Source organism: Oryctolagus cuniculus, chromosome 5 (assembly GCF_964237555.1).
Source record: "Oryctolagus cuniculus chromosome 5, mOryCun1.1, whole genome shotgun sequence".
NCBI lineage: Eukaryota > Metazoa > Chordata > Mammalia > Lagomorpha > Leporidae > Oryctolagus > Oryctolagus cuniculus.
Window position 1 is genome coordinate 102,842,343 of NC_091436.1, and position 23,002 is coordinate 102,865,344.

The 23,002-nt window shown below is 37.0% G+C and overlaps 1 protein-coding gene across 2 annotated transcripts in view; it reads right to left on the reverse strand.

Annotated features, from left to right (window-relative positions):
- Positions 1–23,002, reverse strand: part of COL19A1 (collagen type XIX alpha 1 chain) — a 415,341-nt gene that overhangs the window by 278,597 nt on the left and 113,742 nt on the right. For both annotated transcript variants that reach the window (XM_051855527.2, XM_051855528.2), the window contains exons 11-12: positions 10,455–10,499; positions 8,167–8,211 (exon numbers count right to left, since the gene is read on the reverse strand). In XM_051855527.2, coding sequence (XP_051711487.1) covers positions 8,167–8,211; positions 10,455–10,499 — 90 coding nt within the window. The remainder of the gene's footprint in view (positions 1–8,166; positions 8,212–10,454; positions 10,500–23,002) is intronic.

Genomic DNA, 23,002 nt, shown 5'->3' on the forward strand with positions numbered 1-23,002 from the left:
CAGACTCTATTTGAGATTCATTCTAACTTGTTCCAACTCTGTACATTTGTAATTATAGAGGTTATTTAACTTGCCTTGTGTTTTAGAAATGAAGACTTTGAGACAGCCTGGCAGTCAGCTGGAGTTAAAGCAAGGTTTAGGACTCAGTTCTCCTAATTCAAAGTTCCTTGATTCTATTGTAATGCCTAGATTGTTCACTGCTCAAAACACACAACTAATTGCTTTCACTTCTGAAAATTACACTAACAGTACACTGAGACATCACAGAACCATGAGATGAAGGCCACAAGGAATCTGATCTGTAAACTGTGACCCACGAAGCACAGTAAGATACCAGCTGAAATCTGATATACTAGCATGGTAATGTTCAGGAGAAAAATATCAGCTGTCCTAAACTTTCTAAAACGTTGTCAGTGTAATGGAAGAAAGAATAATCTGAGAATGCAGTATTCTAATTGGTTAGTTCTGGGAGAGATTGGTCAAACAACAGAGTGGATTTTGGCATAAACAAACAACTTAGAATTGTAAAGATTAGCATTAATGAGAAAAGCCTGGTGGACCTTTTGCAAAAATCTGAATAAAAGATGAGAATAAAAATGAGTGACCCCCTAAATAATAAATGTGGGTTACCAACACCCCTGCCCCCTGCCAAAACACATACAAAATGCCCCTTGATTTGGTAATTATTGGTACTATCACGTGGTTTTCACCAATATCAAATTCATGATTCATCTCTACACACAAGTAAAACTTAAGTGGGAGGCAGGATTACCATCAGTGAGCCCTTGGAATCTAGCCAGTGCCATCTGCATTGCCACGCTCCTCCCAGGGCTGGACAAGTGCAGGTACTTAAAGTAACATTCCACAAAATGTTTGCATGAAGACATTAATACTCCAGCATTTTGTCTTTGTTTTTTGATCACATGGTATGACTGTCAGTAGACATGAGAAACATTAAAGAGAAATGTAGAAAAGACAAAGCCAGTGCTAATTGCCCTCTGATTCTTGTCTCATGCAACCTCTACTGCTGTGAGAGCTGACCAGTGACTGGGAGTTACTTATGTGGCTTAAAGGGGATTGTAAGGATTAGCAAGGAAAAATAAAAATCAAGGATAATTTCTCTAATATATTAGACTGAGAAGCAATTGGAAATCATAAGCCTAGAATGATAACAACATCCACTTGGAACAGCAGCTGAACTAACACCTCTGCTCTCTGTGCAGTGGAATCTGCTATTTGAGTCTAGTGGGACACACTTGTTCAGTGGTTCCTATACAGTGAATTGCTTTTACATCGATTGTGAATGAAGTCCACATGCCACTGGCTTCTAAATAAAAATAATGCACCTGTCCCCTAATATTTGGCGGTATTGAATTAATTATCTTGTTACCATCTGGAATATAGTTCCAACAAAGAGATTTGGTTAAGTAAGTATTTTTATTAACTGAGGTTTACTAAAAACAGAAACTGTATTTGATGAACATATTAAGCAGAAACAATTGCTGTATTAATTTAAAAATTGATACGATTTTTAATACTTAAAAAAACTAATAGAATGATTTAACAACTGAACATGCGTATTTATGGGGTTCAATGTGATGTTTCACTTCACAAACACATTGTGCAATAATCAATGCATGGTAATTAATTTTTTTGTCATTTCTTTATGGTATGTTCAAAATCCTCTCCTAGCTGTTTATTCATCTTAGCATGCAGTAGAATACCAGAACTTATTCCTGTTATCTGTTATTGAGAGAGGTTGGTCAATAACACTTTTTATGTACAAAAACTGGCACTAAATGTGAGAGATGCTTTTAATTCAAAGCTCAGTCTCATTCAGAAATATTCAGGGTTGTGTGTGGGATGGGAGAATTACATAATAGGTCTTCTCATTTTGAATTAAAAAAATACGCCCAGATCACCTGCTCATGAATTCAAATATTTATATTAAAATTTCTCTTCTCTTTTAGAGTTGTCTGAAATGAATAATGAAAGGAAGTAACCTGAAGAGGAAATCGTACATGAATGAGATGAAAGTAGAACAAGAGGGAAAGAAAGCAGTGGGGGTAGCCAGATGGATGTGAAGCTGACAAAGGGGGCACAGCAGAGAGCAAGGGGTACTGAATCTGTGGAACAGGGAGGTCCTGAGAAAGCAGGAATCAAAACCCAATGAAGTTCCAAATCCTGGAGTGAAAGACTGGATAATTGGAGTAAAGTTTAAAAAAATTTTTAAAAAAACACAAAATTTAGACAAATTGTAAAACCACTCTTGTACTCAGCATTGATTAAGGAGAAACTACCAAGTCAAGTTGCTGTGATCAGGACATAAATGAGGATCATGATTTTCTACTTATCCCTTATTATTTGCCCCATTTCTACATGCCTTTGTTCTTAAATTACATAGAACAGTCAAAAAAAAAAAAAAGAACAAATTTCCTTAACAAAGCCAGTATGAAGTCGCAACAATCAACAACCTCCAATTCCACCATAATTACAACTAAAAACTATGTGAAGGACTCAGGGGATGACTTTCAACAGTACTGCTAAGTTCAAAAGCCATTTAATGTCTGGTACAAAGGGAACTGTATTATTCCATTTTATAGAATAAGAGCTAAATAGTGCCTGTCAAAGGCAATGTGATTCACAAATAGCAAAACAAGTGGAAATACGTTAACTAATTTATTCTATACAAATTTTTATATACTAATAAATGTTGATTCATCTATTATCTTTTCTGAAACACAATTGCAAATTTTATCCAGAAAAATCATTTGATAGATTAAATATATATATATATATATATATGAAATACCTGTACTTTACCTCATAAATCTAGTAGCAGGAATCTGAAACAATTGGGCAGGTATTAAATTGAATGTGTCAAAATAATTATTAAATATTTCAGGAAGCTGAAAAGATACACTGCTTAGTTTTGTGTATACTACTCCCCGACAGTAATGAAGTAATTGAATTCTTTTAAATGCTAGGCATTGCACTGGGTGTTGAGGATAAAAAACACACAGAGACAGATGGTTCCTGTTCTCATGGAGTTTCTACTCTACAGGGAAAACAGAAAAACAAACAAAAACATCATGTGTAATTTGTGAAAAATACCTTAAATGTGTAGTGTTAAAAGTATAATGAGAAATTAAAACAGAAGGAACAAATTTTGATGGGAGAATCAAGTAAGTATTGAAGAGAATGACTTTAAGAAGTAATAACATTTAACAGGTAAGCCAACTGAAGGACAGAAGTAAGCCAAATGCTGTTGATAGGGACACCAACGGAGAGCTCTAAGGCAGGGGAGAGCTTGGTGAATTCAAAGAACAGAAAGAAGGGTTATGTGGCTGGTGCAGAGACAGAAAAGGAGAATATGAGGAGAGATGGGTTTAGAGAGAGAAGGCTAGGCCAAACTGCTCAGCATTTTGTTGGCTATATCAAAGATTTTGGATTTTAACTTAATGGGGAACAAGTAAAAGGTTTTAAAAACAGGATCCACATGATTGATTTGGTAAATAACCACCTGGCTATGATTTGGACATAAGAATAAAAAACAGAGTGGTTAGGAGGAGACAAATGATTATGTGATTTGGTGGCAGATGGAGAAAAATGGACAAATTCAAACTATATCATAATTTAGAAGAAATATTGACACTGGACAGAAATTGCAGAATATTGCTGGCACCATTGTTGGAATGGTGATCTGTTTATTTTAAAATTTATTTATTTTATCCGAGAGGCAGAGAAACACAGAGAAAGATGCAGAGAGAGAGAGAGAGAGAGCGAGCGAGCGAGCAAGCACACTCCCATCTACTAGTTAATCCCTCCAAAATGTCAGCAACAGTTGGAGCTGAGCCAAACAGGAGCCAGGAGCCTGGAATTCAATCCACATCTCCCATGTAGGTAACACGGACCCAATTACTTGAGCCGTCACCTGCTGCCATCTGACATCTGCATTAGCAAGAAGTTAGAACTCGGAACAGAATTAGGACTAAAATCTGAACCTGAAGTGGGATGTGGGCTGAAGTGGGATGTGGGAGTCAAAAAGGAGTCCTAACTGCCAGATCAACTACCTTCCTCTCTTATTCTTGATTTAATGAGAATTACTTAAATACAATATTATTACTGGCCTAACTATGACATTCTTCAGAAAGTATAAGACATCTTCAATTCTCTACTTAACTGATCTTACTCTATATTTTGGGTCCTATCTCGTTAAAGAATATTTCTTGGGGCCAGCATTGTGGAGTGGCCAGTTAAGCCACCCCTTGGCCTGCTACCATGCATAATTGAAAGTTGGCATGGTTACTGCCACAGCAATTGTCACTGGCCACAGATAAATTGCTCTGATTTTTGAAATTATAGTTTTTTTTCTATTCCATCTGTTCTATTCATTTTTCAAGTCAGCTGTCAAATCAAACCAGTGACTCCTTACTAAAAGTTGTAGAAGTTTATATATTACTGGGTAAATGAAACAATTACATAACAGGCTGATGTTCAGTAGAATTCTACAAGGTGAGCCAAGAGAGAGTTCACAGTAAGTAAGGTGACATGTTGACAGTTGCTTTAGAGTGATGATTGGAAAGTGCTGTATTTATAATAGCATTATTTAACACTCTTGCATTAGTTTTGAATATGAAGCATAATTGCCAAGAAGGTTTAAAAGTGAAATCCTAAACCTACATTTCAATGCTGACCTTCTTTTTCCATGTATTCTAGTCTCAATTCTCTTTTAGCTTAAACTAATAAGGATAATATGTAAAAGTGCAAAATCATTTCTTGGCTTAATTGATATATTGTTTATATTAACATTCTAATGAAGAATTTCATTTTTCTGTTTCTACACTTTCAAGTTTGGAAAATATGTTTTGACACAGTTTTCAAATCCCCCTGTCTAAATATAACTTTAAGAACTGCAGGTCATAGGAGATTGAAAAGAATGATATAAAGTTGATAAATCTGTTCAATATTTTTATTGTAATATATAATTTAATTTCTTAAAAATATTTATTTTATCGGAGAGGGAGGGAGGGGGCGGGAGGAGGGAAGGAGGGAAAGAGAGAGAGACTGACTGACTCCCATTCACTGGTTCACTCAACATTCAAATCTGCGCCAGGCCAAAGCAAGGAGCCAGGAACTCAATTCAAGTCTCCCATGTGAGTGGCAGGGACCCAAGTCCTTCATGTATTACCTACTGCCTCTCAGACACACAACAATGAGAAGCTGACACACTAGGAGTAGAGCCAGGACTTGAATCCAGGCTGGGATGCTGGGGTCACAAGCAGCATCCTAACCCTAAGGCCAAATGCCCACCTCTAATTGATAATCCAAAATAAGAAAGTTTCATCTCATTGTGTTGGAAACACAGAAACCAGAACCTAGATCTCAGAAATGAACAGTGTCTTTCCATCTTTATTCATGAGCTCTGCTATCAAAGAGTACAAGGGTCCTCTGGTAAAGCACATCTAACTTCGCAGGCAAGGGATAAGAAGTGGCACAAGGTCGTTCTTATGCGTCCATGTTATTAAAAAAGAGCACAGAAAACTTGAAATTAGCTGTCTTCTGGGACAGGGGTCAGAGAAGTAATTTTTGAGAAAACTGATTATTCCTGCAAACAGCTTTTCACTTCTAAACTGACTTAGCTGAACTGCAGTCGCACATAAGATAGGAGATTCCATTCTCTTGCTGCCAGTACTTAAAGATTCAGGTGTATACTTTCAAATGAAGTTCTCTGTAAATTGCTCAAGTTCTGTAAATTCTTCCCTGGATTACGGACAGCAGGCTAAACATTTTAGGAATCACTTCATCTAGTGAGACGTTTTCTAGCTGCAATGAAGAACAGCAGGTATCTAAACTTTATTATAGAAATATAACCTAAAATAATCACATGGTAATCTTTTCCATAGATAACTAATTTTTATTTTTTTTGAAACTAGTAAGAATGGTCTTTGAAAAATAAGACATTTCTCACAAAGAATAAATCCTTGAATTAGCTTATTTTGCAGCTCGTCAGTTGTATCACTCAAAACAGTCAAATTTTAAACAGAGTGAAAGCCATAAAGTGGTTATAAAGAAAAAAAGATTAGTCTGTTTATATTTATATACTGTTTACCGCAAAGAATTGAAATTGAAATTACTGACTTCATTCAGAAAACAAGTATGTTAAGAATAACTCAAGAATCTCATGCTATGTCACACCAAAGGGAGTGCGCTTCCCACAATTTTTTTAAATCTAGAAATTAGCTCTCAGATGACCTGAATTATTGATCTTATAGAAAATATGTGTGATTATAGGTCAGAGTACAAAGCACATAAAACTATAAAAGTGTCAAGCATTTAGCACATAGTAAATAATAAAGCAGAATGCATTTTTTAAACACAGGGTTATTTTGGAAATCTTAAATCTGACTTGTTATTGTAATTCAACATATTGTCCTTCCTGTTTGGCACTTCATCTCCATAAGTATTTTCTCCTTATGGTTAAATAGACAGACTGCAACAGTTAATGGATATAAGGACCTACATGGAAAATCACTGAAGGCAAATAAAGCAAATATTTTTTCTATACCTCATAGCTCCTGAGAATCAATTTATTACTGAGCAGTACCAACTATGTACACATATATAATATATATACTGTCCTTGCTTAGTCTCATACAGAAAAAATTCCAGTCTTAACCAGGAATATATATAAGGAAAGTATTTATTTGAATGCTTGGCATCACAATGTCTATTATTCTAAAACAAAAGTGTTCAAGGGATTGCTAAGAAATAAGACCTATTGTAAAAAACTTATAATTTGATGAAATTCACACCAACTTTATGGTTATTATCTGGCCATCCTTTTTTCTTCCTCACAGTTCAGTGAGGAAAAGTAATTACCATGAAGCTTACAATATGTGTAATTTGTCTTACAATTATAGTAGATGTTCATTATCCCCATAAACACTTATTAAAGAAGCAAATTACTGATCACTGCCAAGAAAGCTAAACATAGGCAATATTGTCTAATTTGAGATTATCCATTCCTCTTTCTAGTTCTTCTGGTCATCCAATTACACGACACTGAATGCATACATGAGTTATGAAGCAAAGGAATGGTATTGTTCGAGCTTTATTTGGAAACTAAGTTAGATTTTTGAAATGCAGAAGGATTCAAGCATCAACCGTCTGAAGGGAAATCGTGGACACTCAGGCATTTGTATTCTCCACACTTTTGGTTGAAATCTGTGAAATAATGGTTGTTTAAACATTTTGCCGTAACAACCTAGCAAATGACTTTGGCAGTTATTTGTTAAAATAAAATCTCTAAAAAATGAAAAATTACCAACCTAAAATTTAGTTTTGTGAGATGGCAATTTAAGATGATAGCACTTAGGTTAATGGTGTGGCTTCTGCCCTTAGCTCCTTAAGATCCACCAGTCACCCTTTTTATTCATCCTGCTCTGACGCTGGGAGGATGCTCTGTGGGGCTCATCCACCCTACTGGCTCTCAATTTGATTTCGCCAGTGGAAGTCGCCAGCTTTAGAGCTGAGGGCTGGAGGAGAGAGATACAGAGGTATTCATAGCCCTGGCTTCATGTGCTATCCTGGGTGGATTGCTTCCCTCAGCTACTGTCTGTAGCCTTCTCCAAACAGTTTTCTCCTCCTTTGGGATTCTCAATCATTGGAGGTTTATGATGCCTGCTGAAACCTGACCTGAGATACTCCACAATCCTTGTGGTTTTCTTATGCCTTGCCCATATGTTCTCTATCATTCCTTTACCAAACTCTTTGAAATCATTCTAATATTAGCATGCCATTTATTTTCTGTATTACCCTGTTACAGTTAATTACTTTTATTTATACCTCAGCGAAAATTCCACCAGTAAACTAAATTTTTATTTAAAGATTTTGACACTTAGTGGATCAGCAATGTAATAAAATAACTGTTTAATACTTAATAAAAGTTTAAATCATTCATGTATCCACAAATTTAATTAAAATGTCTATGTCCAAATAAGTTTAATTTTTTGTCTACTTTAATCAAATCTCAAATATATTTTAGTTATTTTTATAAAGTTATTGAATTGCTTACACAGAATGCACAAGTCAGATATTCCATTTCCAAATATTTTCAAGAACACAGTTTATTTTTATAGATGCATATGTAAATAGAGATACTACCTTTTCACCAATTTCTCCTTTGTTGCCCTCAGAACCTTGCTCTCCCTATAGAAGAGAAATATGATGTGTATAGTAATAAGAACACACATAACACATACTTTCATGTTTCTAGCAATGATATGTCTAATATGTAGTTCTAACCCAATGTTAAGTTACATATTTAAATATTTCTAAATATTAAAAGGAACAATTTATTAGTAGTTTTACTACTTCCAAGGCATTTAATTTTCTCCATAAATAAAAAAGCATGATAATAATATCTTCATTGATTTAAGAATCGAATGTATCAACATAAAGCCTGGTACAGGCTAACTCAGCCCTTCCTGCTATTATTGCCATTTATTTCACTAGATCCAGTAGGGACAGCCTTCTTAGAAAGCTGACTCCTATGCAGTACTGTTCTAGTAAGAGTCCCATGATGAATAAATTCAGGTTTGAACTCTGGCTCTCGTCCCAACACCAGCTCCATGCCCTTCCCTGGAACTGGTGGCTGTAGGGCTGTCTATTCTCAATCGCTATCTTTATTCTCAATAGTGTAAGACTCCTTTTCTTGAGCTAAAATCTCTCTGATCTGACAAATTTATTTTTCACTTCATTCTGCATGGAATTTAGCGTACTGATGTGCCATTCACAATTCTACAGGCAATCACTGAAGAACTCATAACACTGCCAGGACCTGAGTGCTAGCCTGTTCCTGTGTACTTGTCCTCTCACAGTGGGCTTGAGCATAAAAAGCATTCTGCAAGCACTAGCTCAGTGCATAGAGGCAAAGGATGAAGGGGTTGTTATCTGCAGTTTTTACAGCAATGCTTCAACAAGATAATGCTTGGTATAATTAAAATTCCTATTAATTATATGGCAAACAATGCCAGCTGTTTAATAAACACATATTTTCATATATAGATATATCATTGATGAATACATATATACACACATACACGTCATATGCATGTATTTGAGTATTGTGTGCATATATACACACAGACATATCACGGAGAAATTATTTTTGCTTTATCTACGTTAAAAAAGTTAATAGGAAAGAAAACAGGCTGGCTTGAAAATATACCTTTTTTCTACCACTTCTCCTAAAATACATACTTCAACTTGATCTGTTAATTCCAGCTGACATCGAAGCTGCTAAACGCCTCCAGGACATCAGCCACAATGTCAGCAGGATGCAGCCACCACAAACAGCTGCTGGAAAGTCCAAAACCATTTCCCAGCAGATAAATCTGAACATCCCTTGGCTTGCAGCTCAGCTCACAGACGTAGCACATGTTGGATCACTGGGTTCTGTCTAGTACTGCTGTGCAGAAATTCAGAAGCTGGCTGTTTCATTGCTGCCAGTTCAGTCTTATTACGGTGATGGAGCCAAGTTAAGGAAGATTTTTTTCTTTCAAAAGCTGTTACTATAAATAAGTGTCCATCTTTTAAATGGTATTTTCTGATAGCAGGGAGAAAACCTGGATACATAGTAACTTCAGATGTCTTGTTGCTTAAAACCTGTGAACTTTTCCAGAGCATAGAAATTATATGGTTGGACCTAGTGGACAGCTAGTGCACCAGTAATGCTCTCCCCTGTGGTGGGATTATCTGGGTTGTATCTTGACAGCTGGCCCCACCTGAAGGGGCTTCCCATCTCTCCAGGAAATTAGAATATACCATTTCTGTGTTTCCAATGGATCTGGCCACATAGAATCACGCTCCTTCCCAGAAGGAGAAAGTAGCCTATAGACAATAAATGAGTGCAAAGTTCACCTTGATAAACAGAAAGATTCTAGGCACAGAGAGTTTGCCAAATGTCTTATTTATGATTAATTTATCTTTCTAAAAAATATTTTTGAAGAGAGTAGTTGTCTGCAGCATCTTTTTAAATATTTAATATCTATATCTTCTAACTACTATTAGGCTCAATTTGGGATACACAAAAGGGAAGAAAAGCAAGAAGTAACCAAATCCATCCAAAGGCAATAAAAACGGTTCTATTCCACATGTTAGACTCTGGCTAATAACAACGAAAACATCTCCAGAGCTACATACACCCCCATGACAGATGACTTCTTTGATGATGTTGCATACACTCTGATAAAGACCGCTCCCAGAGTGGTCCCTTTGAGACCACTTAGAGAGGGGACTGCTTGAGGAGTCCTCTGTGGAAAGCTAGGAGTCTCTGAGGGAATTCAGTTTTATGCAAGAAAATTTCTGAGTCTTTAGTATATCATGTACCAATTCAGTTTTAAAGATGTGAAAAGTCTTAAACCATATGAACATTTAAGAAAACTCTTTACCTTTTGACCAGGTAAGCCTGGAACACCATGTAAACCATTTTCACCCTAAAAGAAGGATACAGAATACATTTAATTAGCCATAAAAACAATCAACCAAAGACTTGATTATTTTTTATCAACTAGTTCTAGTGTTGGGGGGAAAGGGACCCTAACACTGAATATTTATCATTTGCACGGAATTGTCCACTAACTAATTCCACAACTATCACTTCAATTTTTAAAATAAAGAAATGGGGACTCTGAGGAGTTTGGTGACATATTCAAGGTCATTTCACCAGTAGCATTATCTGAGATTTTAATAGAGGTCTCACTGATTCCACAGACGCTCTTTTCCCATATGATATTTAGTATCACTAATTCATTTTCTTTCTTTCAAATCTGGGCATTATATTAAAGACTAACAGTGCTTTTCCTGGACTAGCCACTGTTCTCACAACAAGCTTGTCAGGTAGATATCACTATGACCGTCTTACAGACAACTGTACAACAGGTAGTCGGAGGAACTAGAATTTGAATGCACACACTTCTGAGACGGTATCTAGCCGCCTTCATTCATCCTCTCTGGGAAAAGACTTAATACTGCTCTGGAAGTGACTTCTTGTCTAAAATACAAATCACACATACATGAACATGTTTACCTTCTTACTCATCTGCTAATCATCTTTAGAATGATTATAAAGACATACTCAAGGCCGTTTTCATGAGACAATTATTGAAAGAATTTTTAGTTTTTTCCATTCATCTTGACCCTGCCCTGCCTTAGTTACAAAGGTTTTCAGGGAGGCTTATCAGTTTCCTTCACTGGAATTCATGGGCCATCTCTTCGACAAATCTGGTTTGTAACTAACACACCAGCTCAAATGAGATATTCCTGGGAGGATGTGCACATTCACCATGGAGCCTTAGGAATTTGGCTGCTTATAAGAGTTTCTTTTGACTCCTGCGTTTCCAGATTCTGAGAGCCAAAAATAAACAATTCTATTAACCTGCTCTATTTACTATTAAACATCTATAATTTTTAAGATATCAGTTTTTAAGCATTATCTAGAATGTAGTGAGATGTCATTTCCAATAATTAAACAAAATTCAAATATATAGAGGAAAAAAATCACTCTTCATATTTAAAATAGCAATGATATTTCCTGTCTAAATGTAAAGAGATCTCCTTTAATTAATGAATACATTTTGGACAGTTTTAGTGATCTTTAGTAGGTGTATATTGCTACACACATATACATATTTAAGGACTTAGTTTTTTTAGATTGTTTCAAAGTATTCTATAGCATAATTGCTTTTATCACAGTATATATTAAACACTCAAGGCAAAACTGTGCTGCTAAATATAATTATTATATAGATAAAATATGACACTTACCTATGGATAAAATATGATGCTTATGTAAGGTTTTCTAGATTTAAATTATTATTATAGTTTTGGATTTCAGGCATCACTGAAGTCTATCAGACACTCCTATTTGGTAAAATGATAGTAAAAGCACATTGAGTATTTAACACCAGGGGACATTCTATGGAAATGGAGATTCTGTTACTCATCACGGAAGTATGCCCACTTGTCCCTAAGAATCAGATTAATTTCATCAGTTGATCCAAAATGTTTTATATCATATTACAAGTTACACATAACAAAATTTGGCATATCCAGTGAAGTACACTGATACAGAATACATTGCCAAATATACATTTTTTTAAAAAAAATATAGTGGCAGTATCTTCGCTCTTTTCTCGCAGCCTACTCAAAGTACCATGTATTCTGGCACCCACAGTCCTATCTTGGCCATGTGTCAGATTACGGTTAAACCCAGATACACAGTTATTGGATACCAAATGTCTCTAAAGCTGTGCTATTGTGAATGTGTCTTTACTGGACACAGGGTTTTATGATTATTATACATAAGATGTTGTGTTTTCTTGTGGCTACTGTTAATTGATCTCTGCTCTAATTAAAAACGTCACTGTTAACTTCTCTCTGCTCTGGCTGGGAATTTGTTTTGTGAACGTTTTTCCAGAACCAATGAAACATCACTGATTATCTCATGGGAAATGAATCATCCTCACATGACACACCAACATGTGGAAGTTTTTTGAAATGTTGTGACAATGTGAGGCTCAAATTCGTACCTTTGGAATTCAGAAACCTAATTTCTTCTTGTGTCTTTTCTTGATATTCCTGGAGGCACCCTCAGAAACTTACAATTTAAACAATTTGTTTAAAAGAATTTGTCATTATTCTAATCCCCAAGGGATGAGTTAGCATTTTTATCTCTTTCTCAAAAGACATTATTTAGTACAAAATTAATTAGTATAAAAAATAAAGAAAAAATACTCCTGCAAGCAAACTTTTGTTTCAATAGATTAATGGCTGATGATATTTCTGTTGGGACATTAATGAAAGCCTAACTTATGACAGCAGTAGAAATACCTTTCTCTACTCTGACTCAAAAATGAAGGCTCAAAGCCCTGAGTGCTACAGGTAGTTTGTGATCAATTCTACCTATAAAATCAATACCTGCCTAAAATAACTAGAAGTATACCCATTGGCTGCTTTCTCTGAACTCATGCTGTTTCTCTTTTCTTTGACTCTCAGCTCAAAAGAAAAGATGTATCTTCTTTGGTTTCCAGTCAATATTTTGGCTTGTTATTGAAAAAAAAGTACAATCAATGGTTCCCATAGCAACCACAACTTTCAAAACTTATTTCTGGAGCTTATATTTTATACTATAGATTTTTATGGTGAAGGGCTTATATCCTTTTCCAGTTACAAATTACATGCTGGCAAATGAAATATGTGTAACATAATGCAGGGCAAAAGCTAATGATGCTGCTGCTGTTAGTGTAGCCTATACTACTACTGTAATGCAAGGATGCTTCCAAACATTTATGGAAAGTGTAATTAAAAGCTATGTTTAATGTGGTAGAAAAAAATCCAAAATCCATGCACAGTTTTTTTATAAAATGTTTCCATGAATATTTTGAGGATCTCTTGTACACAACATGTACTCATCTTCCCAGAAAAATCAAAAACTGCCACTTCCAGAATCCAAAGGAAATTTTGAGAAGTTTTTGGAAAAATTTAGGTGATGTTTAAGGCTAGGTGGTGGCTTTCTGGAAAACTGATCCAAGGATTTCATTTTACCTCCTTTTATCACTTCATATTTCCCCAGTAAGCACAGCTACATGTAAAATATACATTATTGTTTTTTCTGATTTGACGTTAGAATCAATCTTTCTTATTATGCAAAAAATACATGTTTTCTAAAGGACATTTGATAAGGAATCAAACTCTGTAGGATATAGTTTGCAAACCTATATCAGGGAGACCAAGCAAAGAAAGGTAGAGTTTGCAATTCAGCACAAAATTTGAAAATAACTAGAATCAGGCCAACAGAGTGGAAACTATGCTATAGTGGTTATTTCTTTAAAAAGTTAAGCAATCGTCCCTATAACTCATAAAAAAAACTGGACCTCTCATTTTACTTAATGGTGTATTTCCCAGGAACATAATTTTCTGTGTGAATTTAGTAAAAAACAGGAAATATATCACTATTTCTCCAGTAATTAATTCATATTCATTAAAAGAAAATTTACTTAAATTGAATGTTGAATGAAATAGTTGGAAAAGATATCTGAAGTGCAATGCCAGTATTCAAACACAAAAGCTAATAAAACAGGCAACAAAAAAGTAAATCTGGCTTTGATTCGTCACTTCTGACTCATCCTGCTTTACTCAGCAAATTCTTCAAAATTTTAGTTTTTACATGGTTCTTAAGTTGTTAGCAATCTGCTGCATATTTCGGGGAATTAAAAAAAGACACCTATTTTTGTTCAGCTATATTTTCCTTATTTTTGAATGTGAGCCATTATAATTTAGGAAAGATGATTTTTCCCCCATATTTGGGAAGTAATGTTAGGTTAAAAATATTACATTGCAGAACAAAAAATATTGTGCTTTGATATTGTTTTTGTAATAAAGATGTCTTAACTGGGGACTGGCACTGTGGCATGGCAGGCTAAGCCTACACCTGTAGTGCCAGCATCCCACATGGATGCCGGTTTGTGTCCCGACTGCTCCTCTTCTGATCCAACTCTTCTTGCCTGGGAAAGCAGAAGATGGCTCAAGTTCATGAGCCCCTGCGCCCGCATGGGAGACCTGAAAGAAGCTCCTGGCTTCAGACTTGCTCAGCTCAACCCATTGCAGCCATTTGGGGGTTGAACCAGCAGATGGAAGACCTTTTTGTCTATCCGTCTCTGACTCTGCATCTCAAATAAAATCTTTTAAAAAAATTCCTACCCTTATCTATTGTATATGTGAATATGTAGCTCTGTGTGTTTGACATATATGTATACACACATGCATAAGTAACTAGGATACACACCATACTCACAGATAGAAAAATATCTAAAATACCAGGTATTAACAGTAAATGCTTCTGGTGAGTAAGATGTTCATTTTTTTTTTGCATACCTATGTATTGTAACAATTTGTTATAATGAGCAATTAAAGTATTCTGTAAAAAAAATTACTGCATAGGGTTTAAAACTTCAATCTTTTAAAATCCATTGTGTATTTGTTGGGTCCTTAATACTGGTAACACATGGGCATATCTGATGTATCTTCAAAAACTTATGGAAATGTATTTTGTCTTTAATTCTATTTTTCCATGAATTTCTGAAGTTTTTTTGTATGATAACATTAATTTTAAGGATAAGGTCAATTTAAAACCTCATAAAATGAATGAGATATTATTGCTTATTCTTATGCACCGTTTCAAAAAAGGGAAACCCAGTTATCAAAGAAATATATATTGAAACGTTATTCATATTAATATAAATACAAAGGTACGGGTAGCTAGGAGCAGCTGAACTCAATGTCTCCTCTCTCAAAACCTGCTATCCTAAATGTACATATTTGTACACAAGGATATGTATGCTCATGTACCTAGAGGACAAGCAGGGTAAATAGCCTTATACATACAAACAAGCGTAGATGCATACATTTATATCCACCACACCTCTACCAAGTAATCTGATGAGATACTAAAATCTTCAAGTCAGGTACTTTTACTATTTAATTTGTGCTATGGAGAACAAAGGGAAACAATCCTATGTGTGATATCTGAACGCAAATTAATCTTCCCTACATTTCTACCCCTTATTCTTAATTCTCCTGTCACTTGCACACAGGGGAAAAAAAATCTTATACATATGATACATGGCAGCTTCTGTGCACCTAAAAAGCCTTCTATTTAATATAATTATTTTCAAATAATAGCAAATAACCTCTTAAGAGTACATCCCTTGCTCACACAAACTGGTCAGTAAATTATCTTTGAAGATGTAACACTCGGGCTTTCTGATCTGTCACAGGCAGGGGGAGAGCCTCCAAGATGCAGATTTTGATAAAATCCCTTATGGAGAAGACCATAACACTTGAGGATGAACCTCAGATACAACAGAAAATGTGAAGGCCAAGATCCAGAATAAGGAAGGCATTCCTCCTGATCAACAAGGACTGATCTTTGCTGGCAAACAACTGGGGGATGGATGAACTTCGTCTGACTACGACATTCAAAAGGCATCTACTCTTCATCTTGTGCTGAGAATTAACGGTTGTGCTATGAAAAGGAAGTCCCAATAAGAATAATTATAAGTTAGAGAAGGAAAAAGATAAGATCCATGTAGAACCCCACGGGGGAAATAAGGGCAATAGTTGGGAGAAATAAGGGCAATAGTCAAGGTTCTACTCCTTAGCCAAGATGGACCGGTAAATATATTTTTGGACAGCAAATACTCGGTACAGGTAGCAGAGACGATCCCTTTTGCAGTCTTTAACCCGACCAATAAGCCAATTGACCAGATGTTCACAACACTTAAAGAGCTAACTGAGAACAGAAAATACCCATGGTATATCTCACACGCAAGATCACATACTGGGTTACCTGGCTTTATTTTCCAAGGCAACAGAAAGGTTGATCGTCTTATCACCTGCAACACGGCTTCCATTGGACACTTAGAACAAGCCCGTATTTTACACCAAAAATTTCAAATGTCAGCAAGCAACATAAAATTGCTTTTCCCAGAGCTAACAATGAGCCAATGCAAACACCTAGTGCACTCTTGCAAGAATTGTGCACCCCTCGCCCCGTTAGGCCCACTGCAACAAGTAGGAGTGAACCCGCGAGGCCTTACTCCTAATAAGCTATGGCAAGTGGACATCACCCACATTAACTCCTTTGGTAAACTTAAGTTTGTTCATGTGGTGCTAGATACTTATTCAAAGGCTGTGTTTGCAACAGCCCAATCCAGAGAAAAGGCCAGTAATTGATAAAGGCAGTTAAATCAGCCATGCTGGTCCTTGGTGTCCCCTGTGTCACTCCCCGTCTTCGTGGAGGAACGACACAGGACCCTGCGCTGTTCTTTTGTCTGCTCGGCCCTCCCCGGGTTTGCTGCTGGTCCTTCCCGGGTTGGCTACCGTCCCTTCCACCTCCGTGGAAGGGCGGTTCCCTCTGCCACTTTCCCCACTTCCGCGGGGGAGCGGCACACTGCCGGCCGGCTCTTTCGGGGGCTGCACAGGTGTTTCTTCAGATAGATGTTCCTGGTGCATGTTGTCTCTCTCCTCCTTTATAGTCCTCTTCCACCAATCCCAACTCTGCTACCCACACGCCGAGTACGCTGCTCTCCTCCAATCAGGAGCAGGTCCTACAGTTTATTGGTTGAACTGGAGGCAGCTGTGCAGAAGCTGTTTCCTCCTCTCCCAGCGCCATATTGTGGGAGAGCAGATGCATAAAATAAGTCTTAATTCCAGTAACTTAGTCTAGTCCGAGTTGCTCCCAGTTGCTCCCCACACCCTGGACCATAAAGACTAATAACAGGCCAGCGTATACATCACAGGAATTTAATTCCTTCCTGAAATCCTGGAACACACAGTCTGCCACAGGTATCCCATACAACCTAAAGGGACAGGCAATCATTGAAAGAACTTATAGGATGATTAAAGATCTCTTACAAAGACAAAAAACAATCATATGCCCTTAGACCACAGCTTGCTTTGACTGGGGTCCTTTTCACTATCAATTTTCTTACTTTTGATTCCCAAGGGATCAGTCCAGCTTATAAACACTGGGGATCCTTTCCATCCCAGACTCCAGCCCCTGTGGTTAGATGGAAAGACCTCCTGACAGGGGAATGGAAAGGACCACACCCTCTGCTAACCAAAGGTCGAGGATATGCTTGTGTCTTTCCAGAGAATGCGGAACAGCCATTTGGGTACCAGCAAGAAACATCAAGCTTGCAACTGACAGCCAATCAGAATCAGCTGAACAAGACTGAGAGTCCACCTTGTTAGCAGACGGACCTGCCCTATCACCCTACCCTGAGAAACTGCCCATAGCCACATCTGTTACTGTTTTGTACCCCACTAACTCTGGTCAGCCACTCAAACGGCCCAACCTATGTGCGGTCATGCCATTCCTGATAACCATTATTCCTCATTCCTACCCCTATCTGAGCAAGCAATCCTGTGGTCTCTCTATTTGAACACTGGTTAGTCAATGATGGGTAAGATCCCCTGGGGAACAGGCACAGCTGCATACGGAGACCACATGGAAACGGGGTCAACAATGATATGGCCAAGAATCATGCCTCCCATTGCTCAAAAATAAACGAAAAGGGGGAAATGTGGTGGAATGAGGTGAAAAGGTCATATCAAGATGGCCGTTGACAACAGAAACTGCCTGGCAACAGGCCGTGATTGGATGGCTTCGGAAACCACGTGACAACAGAGCCTGACTGACATCAGGCCGTGATTGGATGGTTTCAGAAACTGCCTGGCAACAAGAGCCCGACTGGCAACAGGCTGTGATTTGTTGGGACATAGACCACCCCTTGACCGGATTGGCTGGTCTTGACTATATAAGCTGTTGTACTAACTGAAATAAATGAGTCTGCAGGCTGCTTGCCTCAAGCCCGCTTTCACCAGACTCCCGGGGTCTGTGTTGTGAATCCGCACCTCTTGCCCCCACCATGCTCCTCCTCTCAGAAACAAATCCACTGCAACATTGTTGAGAAATCAACTGCAACAGGTTAAGCTGGCTATATGAGGTGCATGTGAACAGCAGAGCAGTCCCCTTCGGTGGGAGTGCCCTTTGGACGAATGTGGGCCTGGAGTGTTTATGGCTAGCCACTTCCACAGGCACTACATGGCAAATGTTGTCTGACTTACTGCTCTAGCAAGCTAGAAGACAAATAATTGTATATGATGAGTTAATAAGAGACATGAACAATAAAATGTAGCACTCGGAATTCAGCATATCACCCAGTAACTAGTCTTACACAGAAAAGAGGGCCATCTCTCTCTCTCTATCTCACATACAGATAAAACACACACATATACACACACACACACCCCTCCTTGTTCTAGCTACTATACTTCAATATAACTTGTTTGCTTTAAATAACTGATAAATAGCATATATGTGCTACTCTTGTAGTCAACTATAACCACTAAGTTTTCCTTTAAATGGCATTTTGCTTTACAGTTCTTTTGGATATTAAATACAAATTATGTAGAGTTATTCAAATAAAAAATAAATAATATTGAAATAATCTGGAAAGGCAAAAGTTTCTTTCCAAAAATAACAAAGATACAGAATTGAGCCATAGGCAATGTTTACAACTCATTACAAATCTTGTCTCCTGTGTAACAGAGATGATTTTCTCAAAGTAGATCTGTCAGAAACAAATGTTTGAACATTTTACTTTGTTGTGAAACTAACTATAGATAGTCTTTAAATGAACCTGAAACATAATGAGACTAACAGGCAAATAGAAGACATTTAATGTAAATGATCTACTGAATTATCTAAAGTGTAGTAAATGGCATCTAGATCAACTATTCTATCAGGAGAGAAGCGAGTTAAGGTATAAGGAGGACAGGGTGATCAGTCAGCTCCTAATTGAGGACAGTATGACACCAGTAACTGCAAAGAACTTCCTGCCCAAAGCAGTCCTCGTGATGAGTAATTTATAGTTCCACTCCATATCAGTTACTTCTACTGGAACTTAAATGCACTAAAGCCATTCGTTACTTATCTTTAGCTCTGAGAAAGATGGTTATGCAGATACACAGAGGAACATGCCCCAGCAGTGCTGTAGGAAAGCCAAAAGGTTTTCAAACCAAATATGGTCAAAAGAACAAGGTACCTTGAAGACCGATGCTTGAGAGAAAAAGGAGAGCATATTTTTTTCTCCAAGAGACAATGGAAAGTAGATTTTGAAGATGTTCACACTTCTTGCTATTAACGTTTTGTTCTGGGAAGCAACACTTAGCAGCTTGGCCAGGTAGAGAAGTCCGTTTCCCTCCTATTTTCCTGAAGCATGGCTCCGCAGAGCCTGGAGGATTTGGATTGAAGCATTTTGGCCATGGAGGGGGGACAGATTTCCCAATTCCACTCAGCATAGTTTTCTAGCAGTTGTCTCTTATTTCTCTTCTCTCTTTCTGGCCTAGGGCTAATTACTCTTGAGTTCTGAACAACGTAGACGACATTTATCCAGAATCAATCAGGGGCCCTCTGCTGAGCCAGTTGCTTGGTTGCTCTCCTCCAGAAGCTCACATTTTAGCAGGCGATACAGACACACACTACATCGGTACTGTAAACCAAGTGCTAAATGAACAGAGTGTTGGAGCTGTTAATTCTGCCTAGAGGCCAGGGAGACTTCATGAAAAGTTTCAGAAGCTTCAAATTTCTGTGAAAAATTCAGTGACAGTGAAAGGGAAGAAAAGATACCAGTTGTCTGTGATCATCCATTCCAATATTCTACTCTTCCCTGACAGATTTATCCAGTACCATATACCTGTTATGGCTGTCCCTAGGTTGGCTACTAAAAGCTCCTTTAGACAGAGTCCCTCTAAGAAAACTCTAATATCAAAAATCATAGATGTCTTCATAAAACAGCAGTTACATCTTCAAACTCAGTGTTGCAAACTTCAGCAGTCTACACCAAGAAAAAAATAATTAGCTACTAAACTATGCAGAGAAACAGAGCATGTGTGATCTTTTTTATGGCAATATTTTAATATTTATGTGCTAGTTGCTGGTGGTGCACTAAACCCAATAGGAATGTTAGCAGACTAGGTTCTTGAAATCTGGCTGTTTAGCAAATAAAAATCAAGTGCCAGGGAGCCAGATACATGGCATGTGTTGAGCTTGCCATCCATCTGTTGTGTTCTCTGCCAACTGTTCTACTTGGGGTGCGAGTGCAAGGCATTAGAGGGAATAAGAAACCATTAAGAAATAAAATCAGCTGCAGAGTAAGTTACTTTTTCTTTTTCCTGCCCTTTTATCACCTGTGTCCTGATTATATTTCTGAATATTTTAGTGCTACATTGTATCAATACATGTCTACAGGTGAGACAATTAACACTCCATGTAAAAGTAAATTCTAATTCAAATCTCATTCTTGTAGCATGGATAAGTCAACAAGTGGGTTGGCAAAATTGTTTTCTTTGTGGCATTTTTTTTTCCTGTGAACATGGGGCCTGATAAGAAAGTTAAATTCTATATCTGAATCTGAGTGTATCTTCATTCATTACAGAATTTTATGAAATGCAAGTATACAGATGATTATCTTTTTAAGAAGTTTTTTTTCCTAATGTAAAGCTCAGATTTGTTTTATAGATCTTGATAAATTCATCAGAAGGGAAGTTATCTCATCATTAGAATGAAGTTGGTTGTCCTTTTTTTTCTTCTCATTTAATCATTTTAATTTCAACCATAAAGTTTGTCATAAACAAGTAGATACTTCAACTTTTTAACTTGGGAGGAACTCCAGAATTAATCTTAATTCTCATTGTCCATTGAAACATTTCATGAATCTGGAAATGCAGAGGAAGCAGATGACTTAAACAGAAATTCTTTTCACTAAACGCCTATAAGTTTCAGAGTCTCTGAGGCATTAGTGCTACATCTGGACCAGGGCTGTGGCAGCATTCATTGTAATTCACAACAGCTACCAGCCTTGTCTGTGCCGAAATAAACTATAACAGCATCTGCCTTTATTCCTGAGGCTGCAGTCTTGTCCAATAAAATGTATTTTTAGGGAAAATCAAGACTCAAAGTTCAGTCATTTCATTTTACAACAGAAAAGAAATACAAAGAATGTTAGCGAACAATGGATCTGCCTCTTTCAGTCTCATCTCAATGACTGAGGGCTTCAGAGTTTATGGTGAAAAAGACTCATAGTACAAAACTCCTCACAATGAGGAGAGTTAGTCTGGCTATTTTTAAGCCAGGCAGCTTGGCAAGTATCTCATCACATGCTCAGGTGCACTGCTCCAGTGCCTTGGTGCCTGTGGCTCTAACCTCAAGAAGCTCTGTTCCTTCCTTTTTGTATAAAACAGACATAGTACTAAGACCAACACCTTTGTTTTTGTTAAAATGGGCATATTGCATTATACATAAATACATGTGTAAAAATATATCAAAAGCATTTATGGTGAAGAATGTAAAAGGAGAATTTTCTAGGTTCAGTGTCAAGGTTAATTTGGAGTTGCCAGGAAGAGTAAGCATTTCCACAGAATAAGGCATGGAGCTTGAAAACATATTTCAAACATGATTTTCAATCTGGAAAACAAATGAAATAAACGTGCTTCGTTTTCATGCTAGTTAGTTCCAGAGGTAAAGCTACATAGAATCTTCTCATTTGTTGAGGAAAAAACACACATGTGGTGATTCTTAAAAGGTAGACATGATCTACAGGAGGAGGAGTCAGCATCTCAAAAGTTAGGCAGAGTCTAAAAGGGGTCTGTGAGTTTAAAGACAATGTTTCTTAATCAGTGAAATAGTGACAATAAACCTTGGCTCTCCCAGGTGTTATAAGGATTGGTAAACTAATGTAAAAAATTCTCTTGATAATGTGTGGCACATAATAGTTACCAAGCAACGGCTATTGTTACTGCGAAAAGTTCAAACCCTGACTGATACTTCTTTAAAGTAAGGAATTAAGTAGTTTCCTAAACACCCAGTTTAAGAGATGACTTAACATATATGACTTCTGACTTTTTTTTTCACTGAATATAGTTTGACTAAATAATATAAATTTCCTCAAATGATATTATCTCATAATAAGAAGTCAAGGTTTAGAATAGAATCAAACTATTTTTAAAATTATATATATATATTGTTTACCAAATATTTACATATTATTAAGTTGCACTTTCATAAATAACCTCATTAAATCTTGAAACAAAGCTAGAAGTAGGTACAAAATAATCCACAATTTATAAAGGAGAAAATGACATAGAGAGATCAAGTGTCGTGGTCTAAATTAGAGTAAGATTTTGAGCTGCGGTTCAAACCCAGGCAGTATAGACTGGTGTTTTTGCCCCAGAGTTACATGTATTGCAAGGACCAATAATGAAGACTACCACTGGCTGCATACCTACTCCATAAAATTAGCTTGCTAAAAGTTTTTCCACTAAGTGCACTTTTTTTTTTTCCAAGGTTTGTTTATTTGAGAGGTAGAGTTACAGA